This window comes from Geospiza fortis, unplaced genomic scaffold, assembly GCF_000277835.1.
Source record: "Geospiza fortis unplaced genomic scaffold, GeoFor_1.0 scaffold166, whole genome shotgun sequence".
NCBI lineage: Eukaryota > Metazoa > Chordata > Aves > Passeriformes > Thraupidae > Geospiza > Geospiza fortis.
The window spans coordinates 3,591,710-3,608,962 of NW_005054310.1; the positions used below are offsets into that span (position 1 = coordinate 3,591,710).

Sequence of the window (17,253 nt, forward strand, 5' to 3'; positions counted from 1 at the left end):
TTACGACACATCGTCATGGTACACTTCTCACCACCGCACTCGCTGCACGCTGTCCCCGTCTTGTATGGGCGCACCGGGTAATTCCCACTGTGAAGGAAAACACCACTGCTCTCAAACCATCTTGGGAATATGGTAATACCTACTGCTAATTAGGTTTTAACCTGAGTTCTGCTTCACTTGTGTTGATAGAATGATGGGTTTTTTCAAGAGTCCCGTCTGAATGCCCTGTGCCCAAGACATGCAGTGAAACAGAAGAGATTAGGTGTAATGGGACACCTGTTTAGGAATTTGGAGACAGCAGCATTGCAAACCTGGGAATTAAAGCAGTCTCAGAGTTGGGTAATTTGTGTGCATGGAGACTCTGGAACATCACAGCTGGCTCTGGCTATGGAAGCAAGAGCAGGTTCAGTTACTGTGTATGTATGTGTGTATTCAGCCTTGAAGAGGAATGCTCTGGTGTTGGAGAATCATAGGTGGTGATTTCATCCATTTGTTGTTTAATATTTTAGGAGTGATATAGGACTCTGTCCTGCTCCCTCCCTCTGCCAGTGGTGTGAGTGGGACCAACTACCTCTGCTCAAGCTGATACTGCACGGAACACAGCTTCAGTGCTTTGCTCAAAGCATGGCCAAAGCAAGACTTACAGCATGCCTCAAACTGCCCATGAACACAGAGAGGGATTTTGTAAGCATGAAATCTCAGCAGTGAGATGAAACTTCATGGTAAAACCTCATAACTTTCAGCAAGGCAAGGCTTTTATTGCTTGGTCTAAGATAAACAGTACATTCACTTGAGGAAACTGTGTGTGAATCCTGCCTGGGCCCTTGGCAAAGCAATAAAGCTGCTGCTTCTCAAAATCAACAGCTGGATGTGACATTACTCCACTTGTTAGCATGCAACTGATCATTTGTGGTGTCCTCACCCAGCAGGGAAGGGCCCAGCTTTAAAGCCCTCTCTAGAGCACCTTGCCTTTCCAGAGAGCACCCTGTCTGCTTTGCTGGGTGCTGGTGAAGGGACCACTCCTCTTCCCCATGCCAACACAGGGCAAGAAATCCAGTGGGATTTTGGCCCTCCGCACATTTGGGTGTGGGGTTTCTGGGGAGAGCAGCAGCTGTGTCATTTCAAGATATTTAGTCAGGGGTACATATTCTTCCAAGGATGAGACGTGGGCAAAAGGAATGCCAAACTTGCTTGAGCTCAAGGGCTGCCTGGCTTTGGCCCAACATGGCTTGGCCAATGGCTTTTAAAGCTGCATTTATACTGAGGTGGTATTAATTAGCTGGAGAAGAGAATAATACATCCATCCTAGCTGGATATCCTACTGACTACGCACATGAAGGACCTCTGGATCAAATTTTGTCTTGAGCAGCCCCAGCCTCCTAAGCAGCCCTCAGCTGCTAAAACTGAAGGCTGCCAGCACTGCACACTTCAATGTTTATCCAAGCCATTGACTTAGGGCTTAATTCCTCAGGCACGTGTGGAAATATCTTCAGACTTTGGGTTTGCACTTTGGCAACTGTCTGGGGCCATCTTGGCATTTAGGAGGAAGGGATTAACTTTCAGATGATCACTTCAGTATTTTCATGTCAACATCTTATATTTAATCCTTTCTTCCAGTCCAACTGCTTTTTGTCTCCAATATACAGCCCTCATCTAGCAAATAAAAAACACCTGGTTGGACAAAGGCGTACCTCTTCTCTATTTTGGAGACTATTTCCTCCCACAAACAAAAGGACTAAATGGACTAATCTAATAAATGTGCATGTTGTGGAAGGGAAGGGGTAGGACCCAAAGCCTGTGAAATGTTCATAACAAAAAACCTTACGGTGGCCCATAGTTGCAGACGAAGTGTGCCGCGTTGCGTATGGAGATGTATTGCACCGTGGGACAGTAGTGCACAGCACAACCAACCTTGTAGCTTGTAGCCCAAACTACCTGCAAAGACAGATGGATACACTGGTGACAAGGCTTTGATTCAGCACCTGAAGAGTTAGGAGAAGACATGCTCTCCCCTGTTTTATCACACACAAATGGGATGAGGAGGACTCCTTTGGCAGGCTTCACAGGGAAAAGCAGCAATAATGGATCTCATAAATCATAGTTTGTTCTGAAAAAAGACTGATTACTTTACCCAATTCACCATATATTTGTTAAAACTCTGCAGAAAGAAGACACAACTGGCTGTAACAGGTTGTTTTCCTTTCTTGCAAAGGAGAAAGGTGAAGTTCACCTCCTTTGTTTCAACCTAATCCATTAGCATTCTATCTTTCTTGCTGTGGGAGCTGAGTTCACACTTGTGCAGAAAAGGCTGCATGATCTGCTACAGCTCTTATGAGGGCTGGCTGCCCCTTCACTAAATCCTGTGGGGACATAAAGCAAATTTTCAGAAGGCACTGGTTCTTTGGGAGGAGGACTGTGTTTAGGCTGCACTCCTGCCTTTTAATATCATGGCAGTGACTAAGATAATCTAGGGGCAAGGCCATTAGTTCACTTACTGATCCTCTCTCTACCAGAAGCTTTTCTGTGGAACCCAGCATCCTATCAGAGTACAGCCAAATGCTGCAGTCCTGAAAATTGTCCCATGACAGCAGCAGAGGGGAGACAAGGGCACAGCAGTACTTGAGGGTGATGAACAGCAGCAATGACTGACTACATGAGCAATATGAAAGGATCCTGGCAACTTATAACATAAATACATTTGTGCTTCCACTGACTTAAAGGGGAGGACTGGCCCTTTCTGTTTATGGCTGTTTGGTACCAGCTCTGGGAAGATGGGACAATCCTCAGGCTCCTGAGGGTTTACTTAGTGCAGTGGCAGAGCAGAGGTTGCTCCTGGCACCAGCTGTAGATAACTTCTTTCCTGAGGACTGTGAAGGACTGAATAAAAGGACCTTCCCTATCACAGGAGGCCACTGACTGAGCAGTGATTTGTGGTAACTGCAGTAACTGTGCCCAGGGAAAATTCTCTTCTCCACAGTTGGGAAGAAGAGGAATGATGACAGGAAAGACCCAAGGATACCTCCTGAGGCTGTCAGATACATATCTTCTAGCTACAATTGCTATCATTGCTAACTCCAAGTGTGAATAATCTTACTTTTTTATTCTACACCCATGAAATTGCATGGGCCACTCCTCTACAAACACCATGGTCAACAGCACTGTGCTTTAGTGCCAGGTAAAGTGTGCTGTGCAGTTTCCAGGTGCTGACTCTTGCAGTGTTCTTGAGAGCAAGGTCAAAGAGTGGCACAGTCACCTCTCACAGCTCCTGCATCCAAGTATCTTCTCTGCACACAAGTTCAGAAAGCCCACCAGCTTCACCTCATCTACTCAAGTCCTAAAAGCACATGTGTATCTCTGCAAAAAATATTAAATAGCCTCAGGTCAAAATTTAAGCCTAGAGTTGCTGCTGCAAGCTGTCCTGCTTTCCTATAGCTGTGGGTAGTGACTGCAGGGTTGCATGGCAACTGTAGTCCTTTTGCTCCCTTTGCCTGCTTCCTTTGGGAATAGCAGTTGGACAAAGTGTGCACATGATGTTTGCAGAACTGCAGACATCTCTTTTCATTATGGTACTTCTCCAGCCATTGGCATTTGAAGTCTGCCTGACAGAGCTGAGCTCATGCTCTGCAGCTCACAGCCACTGCTGTTGTCTCTTTTTCAGCCACTGCTTGGCTAATCTGACTGCTGGATAGCTGCACTGTTTTCTTCCAAAAAAACCCCACAAACTGCCACATTTAAAGTAATAACACAGCGACTCTTTTCCTCCCATAATTTGAAACGTAAGAACATCTTGTGCACGCAGACATATAGTAAGACTACAGAACCTGGAAAGATTTACTGAATCTTTAACAGAAATGTAGAGGTTTTGTATCAAAATGGCAAAGCTGGTTCATGGTTTAGATGGAGAAATGCAATGCCTACCTGTGTATAGTGGCCACATACTCTAGTGCACTTATTGGTCTCATAATCGTAGTTTTCGACCTCGGCGTACCAAGCGGCGAGGGCTCCTTTCACGGTAAAGGCAGAAAGTGAGCCAGTCCAGATGTTTTCTCCAATAAAAGCAAATCTGGGGTGAACTTTCCCTCGCTCTTTGAGATGTATATTATGTTTAAATAAGCATTTCTTTGCCCAAGCTTTTGCAGTCTTTGCCAAATCTGGATCCCAACTCTGCAAAATAAAGACAATTAAAAATCACTTTGTTATACTGGCAGTGCAGTAATTCAGAGCAGCTCTCAGGAAAAGCTGTGTCTCAATTGTGTAGATGCTTTTGGTTCATTGATTTCTTACTTCTGTGGAGACTTACAGAGCTACATGGTAAATCAGCTTGTAGGTTTGTTTCTGATTTGAACTTAAATTGCTGATTAAGCTTGAAGAAATTTTTTTGGGGTGGTGAATGATCTTGGTTGACTGGCTTGTTGGACACCAAGAGCTGTACATCAGCCAAATACAGTGTTTGTGGCACAGTGAGCATTTTAAGGCTGTGCTGGCCATGACAACATTAATGTAAATTAAAATGAATTTACATGGAAATGGGAAAATGAGGGTTATGCCCACCATATCAATAATGCAAAAGTCTTGTGTAGCTCATATTTGCTTAAGGCTATGGCTGGCAGGTCAGTTCACAAGCACATTGCGATTTTGGGGACAGTTTAAACTCAACACTTTGGTGAGCATCATTGTGTTTGGTGGCTTGAAATCTGAGTGCTGAATTCATATTTGTGGAATGACTCATTCACTTGCTATTCAGTTTTAGAGAAAGTGGCTATTTAAGCAACTGAGTTATGTAAATGTCTTTTGTTTGCACTGGAGGTGGTGTCTGCTCTTGCTGGGTTTTCTTGTGCCCACACCTTGAGTAATTACAACATTGTACCTCCTGGTAGATACAGTACCACAAATGTATGCTTGTAGTCCTAGTTATACTTGGTGTTATGTAAATGAAGTTGTCCAGCACTGAACTAGTTTGTACTGAAGTTTTTTTTTTTAATAAACTTTTTATTTTTCCTCTTCGGAATTAATTAAAATAGCTTACTTGCTTCTGCAAATGATGGAAATGCTAAGGAAATTGTTTTGAATGGATCAGAAATGATGAAGGAAAAGGTGCATTTTACAATCTACCTTTTTGTAGATTTTTTAGTAGAATCTAACAAAGGTAAGTTGTTGGATTTTATGTCTATGTTTTACCTAAGTAACTTTTTTTGTACCATAGCTAAGTCTGAAACAATGTGTATTGTTTACGCTACCAATTAGTAATTAAAAACACAAGATCATGCCAAAATGCATCTATGGAGATTTAAAAATATTTTTTAACCTATGTCTTCCATTTCTTCCTTTGCCTAATGTTTGTTGGGGGTGCATTTTCCCAGTGTGATGGGGTGGACACTGGCCAGGTGCCCACCAAAGCCACTCTATCGCTGCCCTCCCTCAGCTGGGGAGGGGAGAGAAAATGCAAACAAAGGCCCCTGGATTGAGATAAGACAGGGAGAGATCATCCATCAGTTACTGTCATGGGCAAAACAGATTCAGCTTGGGGAAATTAATTGTATTTATTACAATTTTAAACACCTTCCCCACACGTCTTCTTTCTTCCAGGACATAACTTCAGTCCTGATTTTCCACTTCCTCCTCCCTCCCAGCAGCACAAGGGGACATGAATTGGGGGTTATGCTCTGTTCATCAAACACTCCCTCCTGCTCCCTCCTCCTCAGGGGGAGGACTCCTCACATTCTTCTCCAGCTCCAGTGTGGGGTCCCTCCAACAGGAGACAGTCCTCCGCAAACTTTCCAAATGTAAGTCCTTCCCAGGGTTTCAGCTCTTCTTCTCCAGCATGGTCCCTCCCTCAAGGTGCAGTCCTTCAGGAGCACACTGCTCCAGAGTGGGTTCTCCATGGGGTCACCAGTCCTGCCAGCAAACCTGCTCACTGTGGGCTCCTCTCTCCATGGGGCCACAGCTCCTGCCAGGACCCTGCTCCAGCACAGGTTTCCCACAGGGTCACAGCCCCCTTCAGGCCTCCACCTGCCCCAGTGTGGGCTCCTCCACAGGCTGCAGGTGGATCTCTGTTCCTCCATGGACCTCCATGGACTGCAGGGTCACATCCTGCCTCACCATGGGCTGCACCACGGGCTGCAGGGAAATCTCTGCTCCAGTGCCTGAAGCGCTTCCTCCTGCCCTTTCTGCCCTGACCTTGGTGTCCGCAGAGTTGCTCCTCTCACACGTTCTTACTCTTCTCTGGCTGCAATTGCTTGTGCACAGCCTTTCCCCTTCTTGAATGAAATATCCTAGAGGCACTGCCACTGTGGCTGAAGGATTTGGCATTGGCCAGCAGGGGGAAATGACTCTGTGGGACATTCAGGAAGCTTCTGGCACCTTCTCAGAGAAGCCACCCCAGTATGACCCCTTTGCTTTCAAAACCTGTTTGTGCAAACCAAATACACCCACAAAACTAAGACATAAATAATTTAGATAGGAACTCAGTACATCAAGTATGAAATTTGGGGCAGGGAGTCTTATTTCAAGTAAGCAGTTGGTATTTCCTTAGATACTTTTTCAGGACAATGGATAAAATCTGACATTGTACAGAATTTATCTTCCAGTCCTAGAAGATAACTTTGACAGTTAAGACAGAAGCTTCATTTTACATCTTGTCAAGGCTCTGAGATGATCATTATGAAAGAAGTACAACAGGGGGGGATGCACCTTTGCATTTCATGGTCTTTTTTTTTCACATTCCGCTTTTTAAGACTCCATGCACCTTCTCCCCTCATCCTATAGTGTTGTAGTAATAGGTTTAAACTTTGATAAAGGTATGAATAATACTAAGTTTAAAGTTGCATAGTAAGTTTAAATATACTTTCCATTTTGTGTGAATACCTAATCTGGCTGACAGATGAAAAGCAGTGTACAGAAATGTTCACAATGATTTTTAGTTTAACTGCAGTTACACTCCATATTTGCTTATAACACTGCACTTAAACAGAAAGATTGGACTGAATGGCATGCGAAGAAAATGAACAGGACAGGGAGATTTGCATATAGATATCACTGCTGTTTAAGGAAACAATACTTCCCTTTTTTCCCCCTCATTAACTGCTTCTCAGTTTTCATTTTATAACAAGTTTCTTGCTGACTTAAGGAGGAAAAATTTAATGCATAATATGTGAAAAGTGATGTAAGGCAGCACTAATTCAAAGGAGACTGTTATGAAGCCCTGATGAAACTGGTGAGACTGCTGTTTTTGAGGAGCCTTAGAACAGAACTAAGTAGTGCTTTGGGTGGATGAGAAAGGGCTCACATTTGTCAGGTAAAAAAATTTTAGATCAACATTCTCATTTTAAAATACATGTATTACAAATACCAATGGTTGAGCTTTGTTACTTGGAATTAAAGGAATTTCCATTTTGCATTTTCTTTTAAAAACTATTTTTCCAAAATATGAGAATGCCCTGAATTCAATCTTATTTTTCACATATCTAGGTGGACAGTTACTTCCAGCAAAAAAGAAACTCCTTGTGAAATAAAAGCACCATCTTTTTTTCTGCCTTTTTGAAGTGCCAAGGGCCACTCAAAATACTGTTTTCAATTCCAATGCTTTTAGTTTTGTAATAGATTTTATCATGTATTGCACTGCTATCTCCACATTAAATAGTTCCTGGAAGAGGTCATATTTAAGACTAGGGATTTTGCAGTATTTTGAAAGAAACTTGCCATGATTCAGTTTCTGGTTTAGATGCAATTTATTTGTCTCTTTCTTACGCTGCCTTTTTTTTTAAGATTTCAGTTCTTTACTTTTTCAAAAGAAGAAATTAAGCACAATTTAAAAATACGAACACTGCACTTTTAACACATCCTAACAATATTTTGTTTGTTTAGGGCCTGTAAAGTAATGTAGAAAATACAGAGTCCAAGCAACATGTTCTGAAGGCCAGGATGCACAGCTAAGGAGATGCATCTAGAAGAGAAACTAAGTAAGTTTCCTGTCATGTTTGCAATTCAAGTTTTATTACTGTGCGGTTACCCCTCCTAAGTGGGGCACTTACCTTTTAGTGTCTGACAATCAGACACGGAAAATGAACTTGGTGCTTTCTGGCTTTCCCTGCAGGCCCAGCCCCTCGGAGCTGCCGCCCTGCTGGCTCAGTGGGTGAGAGCTCTGCAGGGAATGCCCAGAGAAAGCTCTCCGGCGCTGTTTGGCAGCAGGATCTGCCCTCGCCCACTGGAGCAGGAAAGTTGTGCTTAGATGTGCACAAACGCCGCACCTCCGGCTGCCGAGCTGCGTGCGGCGCCTCGCAACCAGAGGCTTCTCACACAACACAGCACAGCAACACCGCTGGGCTGAGGGCGGGCATCTGCGGCTGCGGGTCATTTCAGTCACACCGAAACTGCACATATCCCACCTGATAATTACAGCCTTCTTCTCTGCTTTGAAAAGCGGTCAGTCTTATGACCCCAGGTTTTTATGGGGTTGTTTTCTGATTTTTTGCATTTGATCACAAAAGCAATCTTTGAGAATCATAAACGGCATCACAATGCTACAAATTTGTACGTAAGTCATGAAGATTCCCTTACCATCCAGAGCATGTTGCTGGCTGGTGGATCCACTCTGGACCGCAGTGTGTTGTGGGTTTCCACACATTGCTTAATAAACTCTGGATCCCGAGGATCAGGTACTGTCGACGGATCATAAGAATCAGAGGAATAACAAAAGAGTAGTAAAGCTAGCGCACAAGCAGAAAATCTGCCTGTCATTGAGAAAGGGAGAAGAAGAGAGATCGCGCAAGCAGAAAGTCACCACGGTGGATCTAGGGGCATCCCTAGCCGTCCCGAGCTGGCGGTGCTGAAACCCGCCAGGCTCCGCGCCGGGTTGCCTGTATTTATAGAGCCCTCGTCAGCCTGAGGGCGGCTGGGCGCTGCTACTCATTCGCTGTACAACACACCGCAATGCTTTTCCGCCGGGAAAAGCATCGGTGTCGGTCCTGCCCCCGCAGGGCCGGCGCCGAAAGTCGGTTCATTTCTGCGGTTTGTGCACAGGCATCAAGGAAGTTTTCTTCAACCAGTTCCGAGCACTTGCTTAAGGCATGCACTGCAAATGTCATTACCCCTTTCCTTACAGTCATGCTTCGCAACACCTGGTCTTCCAGCTTTAAAAGCAGACTGTTTCAGCTCAACGAAGTGGTTTTAGCTCTACCAGCAGCATTTTGCTCGGAAGATTTGTGGGCTGGACTTACCTTAGCCATGGTAATTGAATACAAAGCTAGTCACAGGAAACGAGTCATATTTCAAGAACACTGCTATGAGAATAAGGAAATTGAACTACAAGATCACATTAGAGCTGTAGCAGCCCTGTCCCTTTCTTTTTTTGCTTCTTTCTTTAATTGTGGTGGGCAAATGTCTTTTCCGTCCTTTAGGCTTCTTTGTTACTATTTGCTTGGCCCCTGTAATCCTATTCATAGAAGAAAAGTTTTGGATAATTTTTCTTCTTTTGATGAAACTAGATGTTGTTAAAGCTGTTGCTTTTTCTTTTCCTTATATATTTTCTTCCTTTCCACTACAACCAAACTGTTATAAAATAAATCTGCCTTGTTTATTTATTTATTTATTTATTTATTTATTTACATACTGGTCATTCAGTGTCATTTCACTCTAATCCACATTTATTTATTTATCTATTTATTTACTGGTCATTCAGTGTCATTTCACTCTAATCCACCCCAAGGGATCTATTAACAAGAGCCTCAGTTGGGGCCCATTTTTATCCTGTGGGATGGCATGCTGCAATGTGGCTCAGAATTTGAGTCTGTGTTCTTAAAACATTAGAACAAAGACAAAAGAGTAAAAAACAGCTTTAAATATTGATAGCACAGTTATGCATTGCTAATATCAGTCAGTATCTCCTGGCTTGAAAGATTCCCCTCACTAACAAACATATATTGGAACAGTGGGAGTCAGGTTGAGGGCTAAATGTCTATTAAAACAAACTGAATCCATCAGAGGTTCGGGCTTTTTAAATGAGACTGAGATGTTCCATTTCTAAACCAGAATCTGTCTGGGCCCATTTCCTCTTCTCTCTCTGTTTCCTGCTACCTGAAAACTCACGATGGCTGCCATCTACTCTCATTTTAGATATTTTCACTATCTCGCATCCTAAAATTAAGCTTTCCCCATTGACACCCCACCTTAATCCTTACTCTGTCAACTTTCCCTGGTATTCTTCTAGTTATAGAGAACAAGGATTAATCCTGAGAGGAGAAGAATGGACTAGTACAACTGACAATAGAGTAATGGACACTGACACACATAGGCTAAATCAAGCAAAGGGCAAACTTTACTCTTGTTAATAAAAAGTAATATACACAGTTAAATCTCCATTACTTGGGGGAAATTGTGTCTGGGATAACCGAAGGTTAATGAAGATGAATTATTGCTTCCTTTGGATACAGTGTGCCACTTCAGACATGTCTTTGTGATGCCCCAGGCTTCCAGGAGGGTTGTTAGCACATGGAGGAATATCTAGTCTCTGTGGTCCCTCTAGCAACTACCCCTAGAGCTAAGATCCTCATACAGACATAGGAGCATGTTGCAGCTACTGCCAATCATTTATATTACCTCTATGCACAGCCACTTTTATGTTGCCTTGAGTAAAGAAGCAGCCTTTCCCATGCTGGATTGCAGGGATAATGAAAGATGATCAAATGTTTTTTTTTTTTTAAACATGTGCTCAATGTGTGAGAGTAATACAGCAGTAGGATCACAATCAGTCTCTTAATTGACCATTACTCATAAAAAAAAGTGTGTGGAAATCGCTGTTGTACTAGAAATACAGCACCAGCACTCAATACAAGAAACAGTGGCCTTAAAATTAAAACACTAAGACAGTGTTGGTCACAAGAGGGTCGTGGGTGCTCAGCAGGTGGGACGTGTGATGGCGCGGGAGGCCTGGGGGGATGGGGCTGTGGTGGCTGGGGCTGTGTATCCCAGTCTGGATACCAGTTGGCATAACCTAAAAATCAGTGAAGAAACAGGTGTTAAGACCTAGTCTTAGCCATACTTACAGGAAGGCCAATAAGAACAATTTGATACGTACTTATCAGCTTCTCACGTTCTGTATTTTCTGCAAAGAAGAGGAAAGTAATGTGAGTACCATTCAGTGGTGGTTCTTGATGTAAAGAGGCAAGCCTTTGCACTGATGATGCCAGTTAACGCCTAGAACATCCTGCAAGGGGGAAGCAGGCCAGCAAGAGCAGGCTCCTAACTGGTGTGGAGTTCGTATTTTTTATTGAATTGAAAAAGAAACAGAAAAAAACAGCTGTATCAGGAAGCATTTGTGTTATGGAGATGAAGGAATAAAAAATAACAACAAAACATGGAATTTATTTAAAATAGTTACATATATCAAATTTAAGTAGTTACAGACAGACAAATATAGCTACTTATTTATCACAGAATTATGCCTTTACTAAAATTTTGATGCATTTGCAGGATTGCCTATGTGCATCCTATTGAAATTCCTCATTTGCTCTATAGGAGATAATGGTAATTCTCTATAGGAGAAATGTTCCTCCTGTCCCTTTTCTCCCTAGTCATTGAGATATTTCTAGTTTTCCTGTGATGTTTCTGTCTGAGACTTTCAGATGAGTCAGCCAGGATATTACAGAAGGAAATAAGAGCACCAAATGCTCAATAATTTCTACAGCTGAATCTGTCTAGAGCCTGGCAGTAAAAACCATCCCCATTAAACCTCCATATAAAATTAATATTTGATTTAAGACATTTCTGCATCTCCTTTAATTTCTAAGTCCCAAACTAGGCAATGTTTTTAATAAGGTGAATTGACATGAAGGTCCACTGCTGTTTGGAGCAGACTCAGTGATGGGGTACGGGCTGTGTGTTTCTCTGCTGTGCCCACACCCTGACACAAAGAGACAGACCCAGCACAGAGTCACTCTGCCTCATTAGAGGGGAGGCAAGGAGGAGGGAGCAGGCTGAGCCCCTCACCATCACCCACTTCTCTCCCAGACCCAGGCAGCACATTTGCAGGGAACACCTCCTCCCCAGAGAGGTTTTTACTCCAACCACACTCCTTTCGTTGTTGCACCTTTCAGGGTTTGGGAGTGGGCTATGCTGGCTCAGCTCCGCACCGGCTCCCAGCACTGGCCTAAGATCCCCTAGCTGCCACAGGGCTGCTCCAAAGGGGCTACCAGTCCTTTATTATTGCTCCTCGACATTTGATTAAAATTGATTAAAATTTTAAATTAATTGATTAAAATTCCCTCATCCCTTGAGTCTTCCAAGCTCTGTTACAACTGTTCATTTTATTATTTCTCACCAGCACTCTGATAACACTGAGCACAGTAGGAGAAATATTTGCAAACAAGCTCTTACTGCTGTTTTTCAGAGAACTGTGGAAGTTAGAAATAACTGTGCTTTTTGGTACAGTCTTATTATTAGCTCTGAAATACAGTTGTCTGGAAAATGTGTTAGGACACACTAACAAGCAGAAAAGCAGAAGATACATTTCCTGTTTCTGCTGAGAGAGAAGAAATAGTGAATATTTGTTGGGGCTAAAATTTTGGATTTGACTTACTGACCAGATAAAAGGGAGAAAATAGTCTAACTGATACTTCCCTGCATCAGAGACTCTGGCTTCTTCCTCTGAGAGCCATCAAACACAAATTATTTCAATGATTTCCTTCTTATAGTATTCCTCCCAGAGTTTTGTACTGTTATTGCATGATGTGCTACAGACCCACTATGCACTTAGTGCAAATTGACTCATTGTTGTCTTTCCACTGCTATTTATGCCACTTTTGTTTCTGTGCAATTTTCTTACATGATCACTTTGGTCTTACCACAGAGCCTGTCTACACACTTCTCGTTGCTGCATCTACTGCATGGTTGTCCTTCTTTATATGGTTTTCCTGGGTAATTCCCCCTGCAAAACAGGAACAGTATTTTTTTTAGCTGTCATCGAAAAGCTGTCAAGGGGAGGGAATACCCTAATCAAAAAATTGGTCATTGCAATTGTTTGAAATTCCTTTTAAATCACATTAGAGCTCTCACTGGCATGGAGAGCAGTTGACTCCTGCCACTGGAAATTAATGAGACTTCTCAGGCAATACTGTATTATTGTAAGCATACAAGAATTTGACTCTAGCCCATCATTACCCATCTGATTATAAAAAACAAACCTGCAAAAAGTAAGTAGAAATACTGCAAGGTACCAGATCAACTAGGGGACTGTCTTCTTTTTACTTCTTAAATTGCAACGTCTTGTTTGAAATTCGTGGAGGGCCAGAGAAAGATGTAATCTTTCGGAAGTAGAAAGATTATATCTTTCCCAATTTTCCTGCGGCAACTGAAGTCATAACATATTTTCTTCCACCATCTGCATTATGGTGAATGGTGTCAGCTATGATCTACTCTTCTGCTTTTTTTTAGAATGGGATTTTCTGCAGTCCCAGCTATGTCCAGTAGGTTGTTCCCAATGGTCGGGGGAAGTTTCCCTTGGACTAGTGACATGAGGATGTAGCTTATTTTGAAATTTGTTACAACTGCACCCATCATTGTTGGCATTTGATCAAATATCAGTTGGAATATTTAAAGAAAAAAAAAAAAAAACAAAAACCAAAACGAAACAAAACCCAAATGCCACAATCAACTCATGCTGGTCCATAGTCACAAACAAAATGTGCTGCTTTGGACAGTCCTGGAAAATTTTCAACTGTACTGCAGAAGTGAACTGCACATCCAGCTTTGTAACTCTCTGCCCAGACCACCTGCAGGACAAAGGGAAGTACAAAATGCACTTCAAATACTGCCAAAGCAACAGCATTAAGAGAAGAAGGAGAAAGGAAGTAGCTCAGGGAAATTTAAATCAGCTGACACAGGAACAACTTAACCTGAAGGGCAGCTGGGACAAATGACAGACTTGACAGCCATTTTTTAACTTATTATCTGGTTACCCTTTAAATGTGAAATTGCCAGGGGATATTCCCTTTCCAGCATTAATGGAAGTAGAACTTGTGATCCCTGGGGCTCATATTTATTTCCAATCTCATGCAACAATAAACTGTGGGCTGCAAAGCCCTGCTGTAATTCCTGTCCCAAAGCAATCTGTTCCAAGCCTGTGCTCAGATCTTCAGTGAAATTAGACTATATCTATATATTAGACTATATGTTAGACTATAAAGCACTGGGCATGTAAGACTCACCTGAGTGTAGTGACCACACATGCCAGTACATGTGTTGGTGCTGAAATCATAGCTGCTGACTTCATTAAACCAGGACCTGAGAGCTGCCTCCACGGAGAAGATGTGGGCTGTGCCAGTCCAGATGTTCTCTCCAACAAAGCGAAAGGTGGGGTGCATTTTTCCTGGCATTTCAAGGTAGGTATTGTGCTTAAACTTGCACTTCTTTGCCCATGCTTTGGCACTCTTAGCTAAAGCAGCATCCCAGGACTGTAGAATAGGAAGAAAACGTACTATAACCCGCACTGCAGTGACTTAGCTGAATTCAGACATTTTTAAACAGAAACTTAAATGAGTTCATTTCCCCTTTTCTGCTTCCCATCCCTGCCTTCAGTTTTTCTCTCGACATTTCTACTCCCATAAGAATTTTCTGTCTTCTTTCTCCCTTAGCTATTGCAGGACATTCACGATCTATCCACCATCCTATTGTATCTGACTTGTTAATATATTTACAGCTGGAGTGCAATCTTTAAGCTGCTTCACCTGGAAGGAGTAACTGTGTGATACTTCCAGCTGTAGAGGGGCTTGAGGGACTTTGTGCCTAGGAGATGTTGGCTGTCCAGGGATTTGCACTTGGCAATTATTATTACCAGGCCAGATAGGAATTCTGTTCTGCTGGCCCGGACAGAAGGAAGAGTCACAGCTGCTCCCTTCCTCAGTTCCTTCTGCTTCTTTTCCCTCCTCAGCAGATGGACAAAGCAAATAAAAGACTCACTCATCTCTGCTGGGCTGAGAAGGAAACACTCCCATACAAACCAGTCTGGCAGACTTGCAGATTTTAGGTTGACAGGTAAAGTTCAGTACAGGGAAATTCAAGTTAAGGGATGTGAAAAAAAAATTGAGTTCGTGTTACTAATAACAGGTTTGGAGATGGCTATTACCACTTGAAAGTAGTAGACTAAAAAGCAAACAAAGTATTAAAACTCTTTGCAAAGGAATGGAGAATAAAACCACATATGTAATCACACTTCTGTAGAAGTCCTGTTAAATACTGGGTGCAGCACAGCACCCCACCTCAGGAAAGGTACACTAGAACTAGAAAGGCCAGAGAGAAGTTGGAGCAGGATGATCATCTTCAAGTTCAGAGAGCTTTCATATAGCAACAGAGAGTGCTCTGCAGCTTCAGAGACATCTGGACATCTTGTGGGAAATAGGTAAATAAGAAGCATCAACTTGTGTCTTCCAATACAAAGACTAGGCACTATTGAATGAAGCTAGGCATTAAGAGGCCCAAATCAAACACAAGAAAATAGCGTCACACAACCTGTGGTTAGTCTCTGCAGCCCTTTGCCATAAGATGATAGAAATTATAAAAACTTTTATGACCTCAAGGCTGAAAAAAAAAATTTTAAAAATCCATTAAGAGCTTGTAGGTACCATGATTGGTACACCTTGCAAGTACACCTTTGATTCAAGAGGTTTAAATATATTTGTCCTGCTGTTATTCCAGAATTGCTGGGTCTTTGTTCTGAGCAGGTAAGTTTACTCTTTTGCACTAGCTTTTTTAAATGAAACATTGTTTTTAACATGGCAGGAAATTAAAGTCACTGGTACTCTGAATCTCATTCCTTTACTGTGAGTTTCCATTTGCAGAAATGATTCATACTCTGCATGTGGTTATGCATTTAACTTCTTTTCCAGTTATGCAGCACTGCTGGAGGGCTCAGAGAAGTGACATGCACTGGCTGGGGTTACCTCCCTCAGCTAGCTATACACATCTTTCCTTATGTATTCCACTGAACAACATGCGACCTGCCCATAACCTGTTCTGATATTCGCTGTATTTGTAGCAAGCTCTGCTTTTCAGCCTAGATATTACTATCCCTACTCTTCAAACCCTGCTACAGCAAATGAAGATCAGGTATCTAAATGGCTGTCCTGGAAAATCCCTTTATTCAACACATGTTCTAGATTAGAAGAAACAAGAAGAGATGATAGATTTTCAACAAATCCTGTTGCAGACTGCCTACTCAGAAACTTTTTCAAAAGTCAAACCTCTTCCATGTATGAAACCTGACCTGATATAAACCAGATTACTATCTCTCTCAGAAAGAGGTAGACGACATACTGAGAACTGAACACTATTTTTTGCAATACAGCCCTTTGCTCTGGCTGAAGTTGACAGTAGCTAAATCTTGTGCTAAAAAAGAAATTCCCTTCAAATTATTAAAAATTGAACAATACTGTGCTAATTAATGTATTTTCTATTTCATAAAAAGAACCAACATATATGTTACAGAAATCATTAACTGAAGTGGAAAGAATAGCACAGTAGAAATTAAGAATAAGGTGGGCTAAATCAGCAGCCCAATCTATAATAATTTCAAAAAGGTCACAAACACCACCTTACCATGTGAAACATATTGCTGGCTGGTGGATTCACTTTGGATCGAAATGTGTTGTGAGCTCTCACACAATCTTCAATGAACTTTGCATCTTCTATGTCAGGCAAGGGATATTGCAGATAAGCATGAAAGCAACTGAAGAAATCCAGTAAGAGCAATGCAGCAGAGAAAAATGTGATTTTCATAATTCACCTGTGTTTTTTCATAAGATTTAAAATGAAAAATCTCTTAGGTGGAGATGATACCGGCAAGCAGTTTTTGGAGGTTGTCCCTGGGCGTGGAAGCACTTGAAAGTGTCAAACAGGAAGTGAAGAGCAATTGCTTAATCAGGTACAACTCTATCTGACATCATAGCTGGCAGTCAAAGGGTAAAGCGTGAAACCTGCCATGCATATCAGCAAGGAGCAACACTCCAAGCATACTTCTGTCTTTTCTTTGAGTGTGCTCCATCCTGGGTGACTGCCAAACCATTCTGTGATTTTTTATCTGAAGGGATGCTGCTGAACAGCTTTCTTAAAACCTGCCTCAATCATAAAAAATGCAGCTTTGACAAAACAGAAATCTGCTCTTCAGCTGATTTTCCAATAGTATTGCTTAGTCATACCAGCTTAGTTACAATTATATTGCAGGACATTGCTTCCATATCAGAATTACTCAAGAAATAAACAGAATTA

The 17,253-nt window shown here is 42.2% G+C and overlaps 2 protein-coding genes across 2 annotated transcripts in view; both read right to left on the reverse strand.

Annotated features, from left to right (window-relative positions):
• The window catches only part of LOC102039642 (glioma pathogenesis-related protein 1), a 10,908-nt gene extending 2,075 nt beyond the window's left edge, over positions 1-8,833 (reverse strand). Inside the window, exons 1-4 of the mRNA XM_005419211.1 lie at positions 8,557-8,833; positions 3,919-4,164; positions 1,826-1,935; positions 5-87 (exon numbers count right to left, since the gene is read on the reverse strand). Of these exons, the coding sequence (XP_005419268.1) occupies positions 5-87; positions 1,826-1,935; positions 3,919-4,164; positions 8,557-8,736 (619 nt within the window). The 5' untranslated portion in view covers positions 8,737-8,833. The remainder of the gene's footprint in view (positions 1-4; positions 88-1,825; positions 1,936-3,918; positions 4,165-8,556) is intronic.
• Positions 8,834-10,676: 1,843 nt separating this feature from the next.
• On the reverse strand, positions 10,677-16,764 carry LOC102039807 (glioma pathogenesis-related protein 1-like). Its single transcript, XM_031055589.1, is given in 6 exon segments — positions 10,677-10,987; positions 11,072-11,098; positions 12,837-12,919; positions 13,624-13,763; positions 14,199-14,444; positions 16,585-16,764. Coding segments are annotated over 6 exon segments (903 nt in total). The 3' UTR covers positions 10,677-10,760.
• Positions 16,765-17,253: the final 489 nt, after the last annotated feature.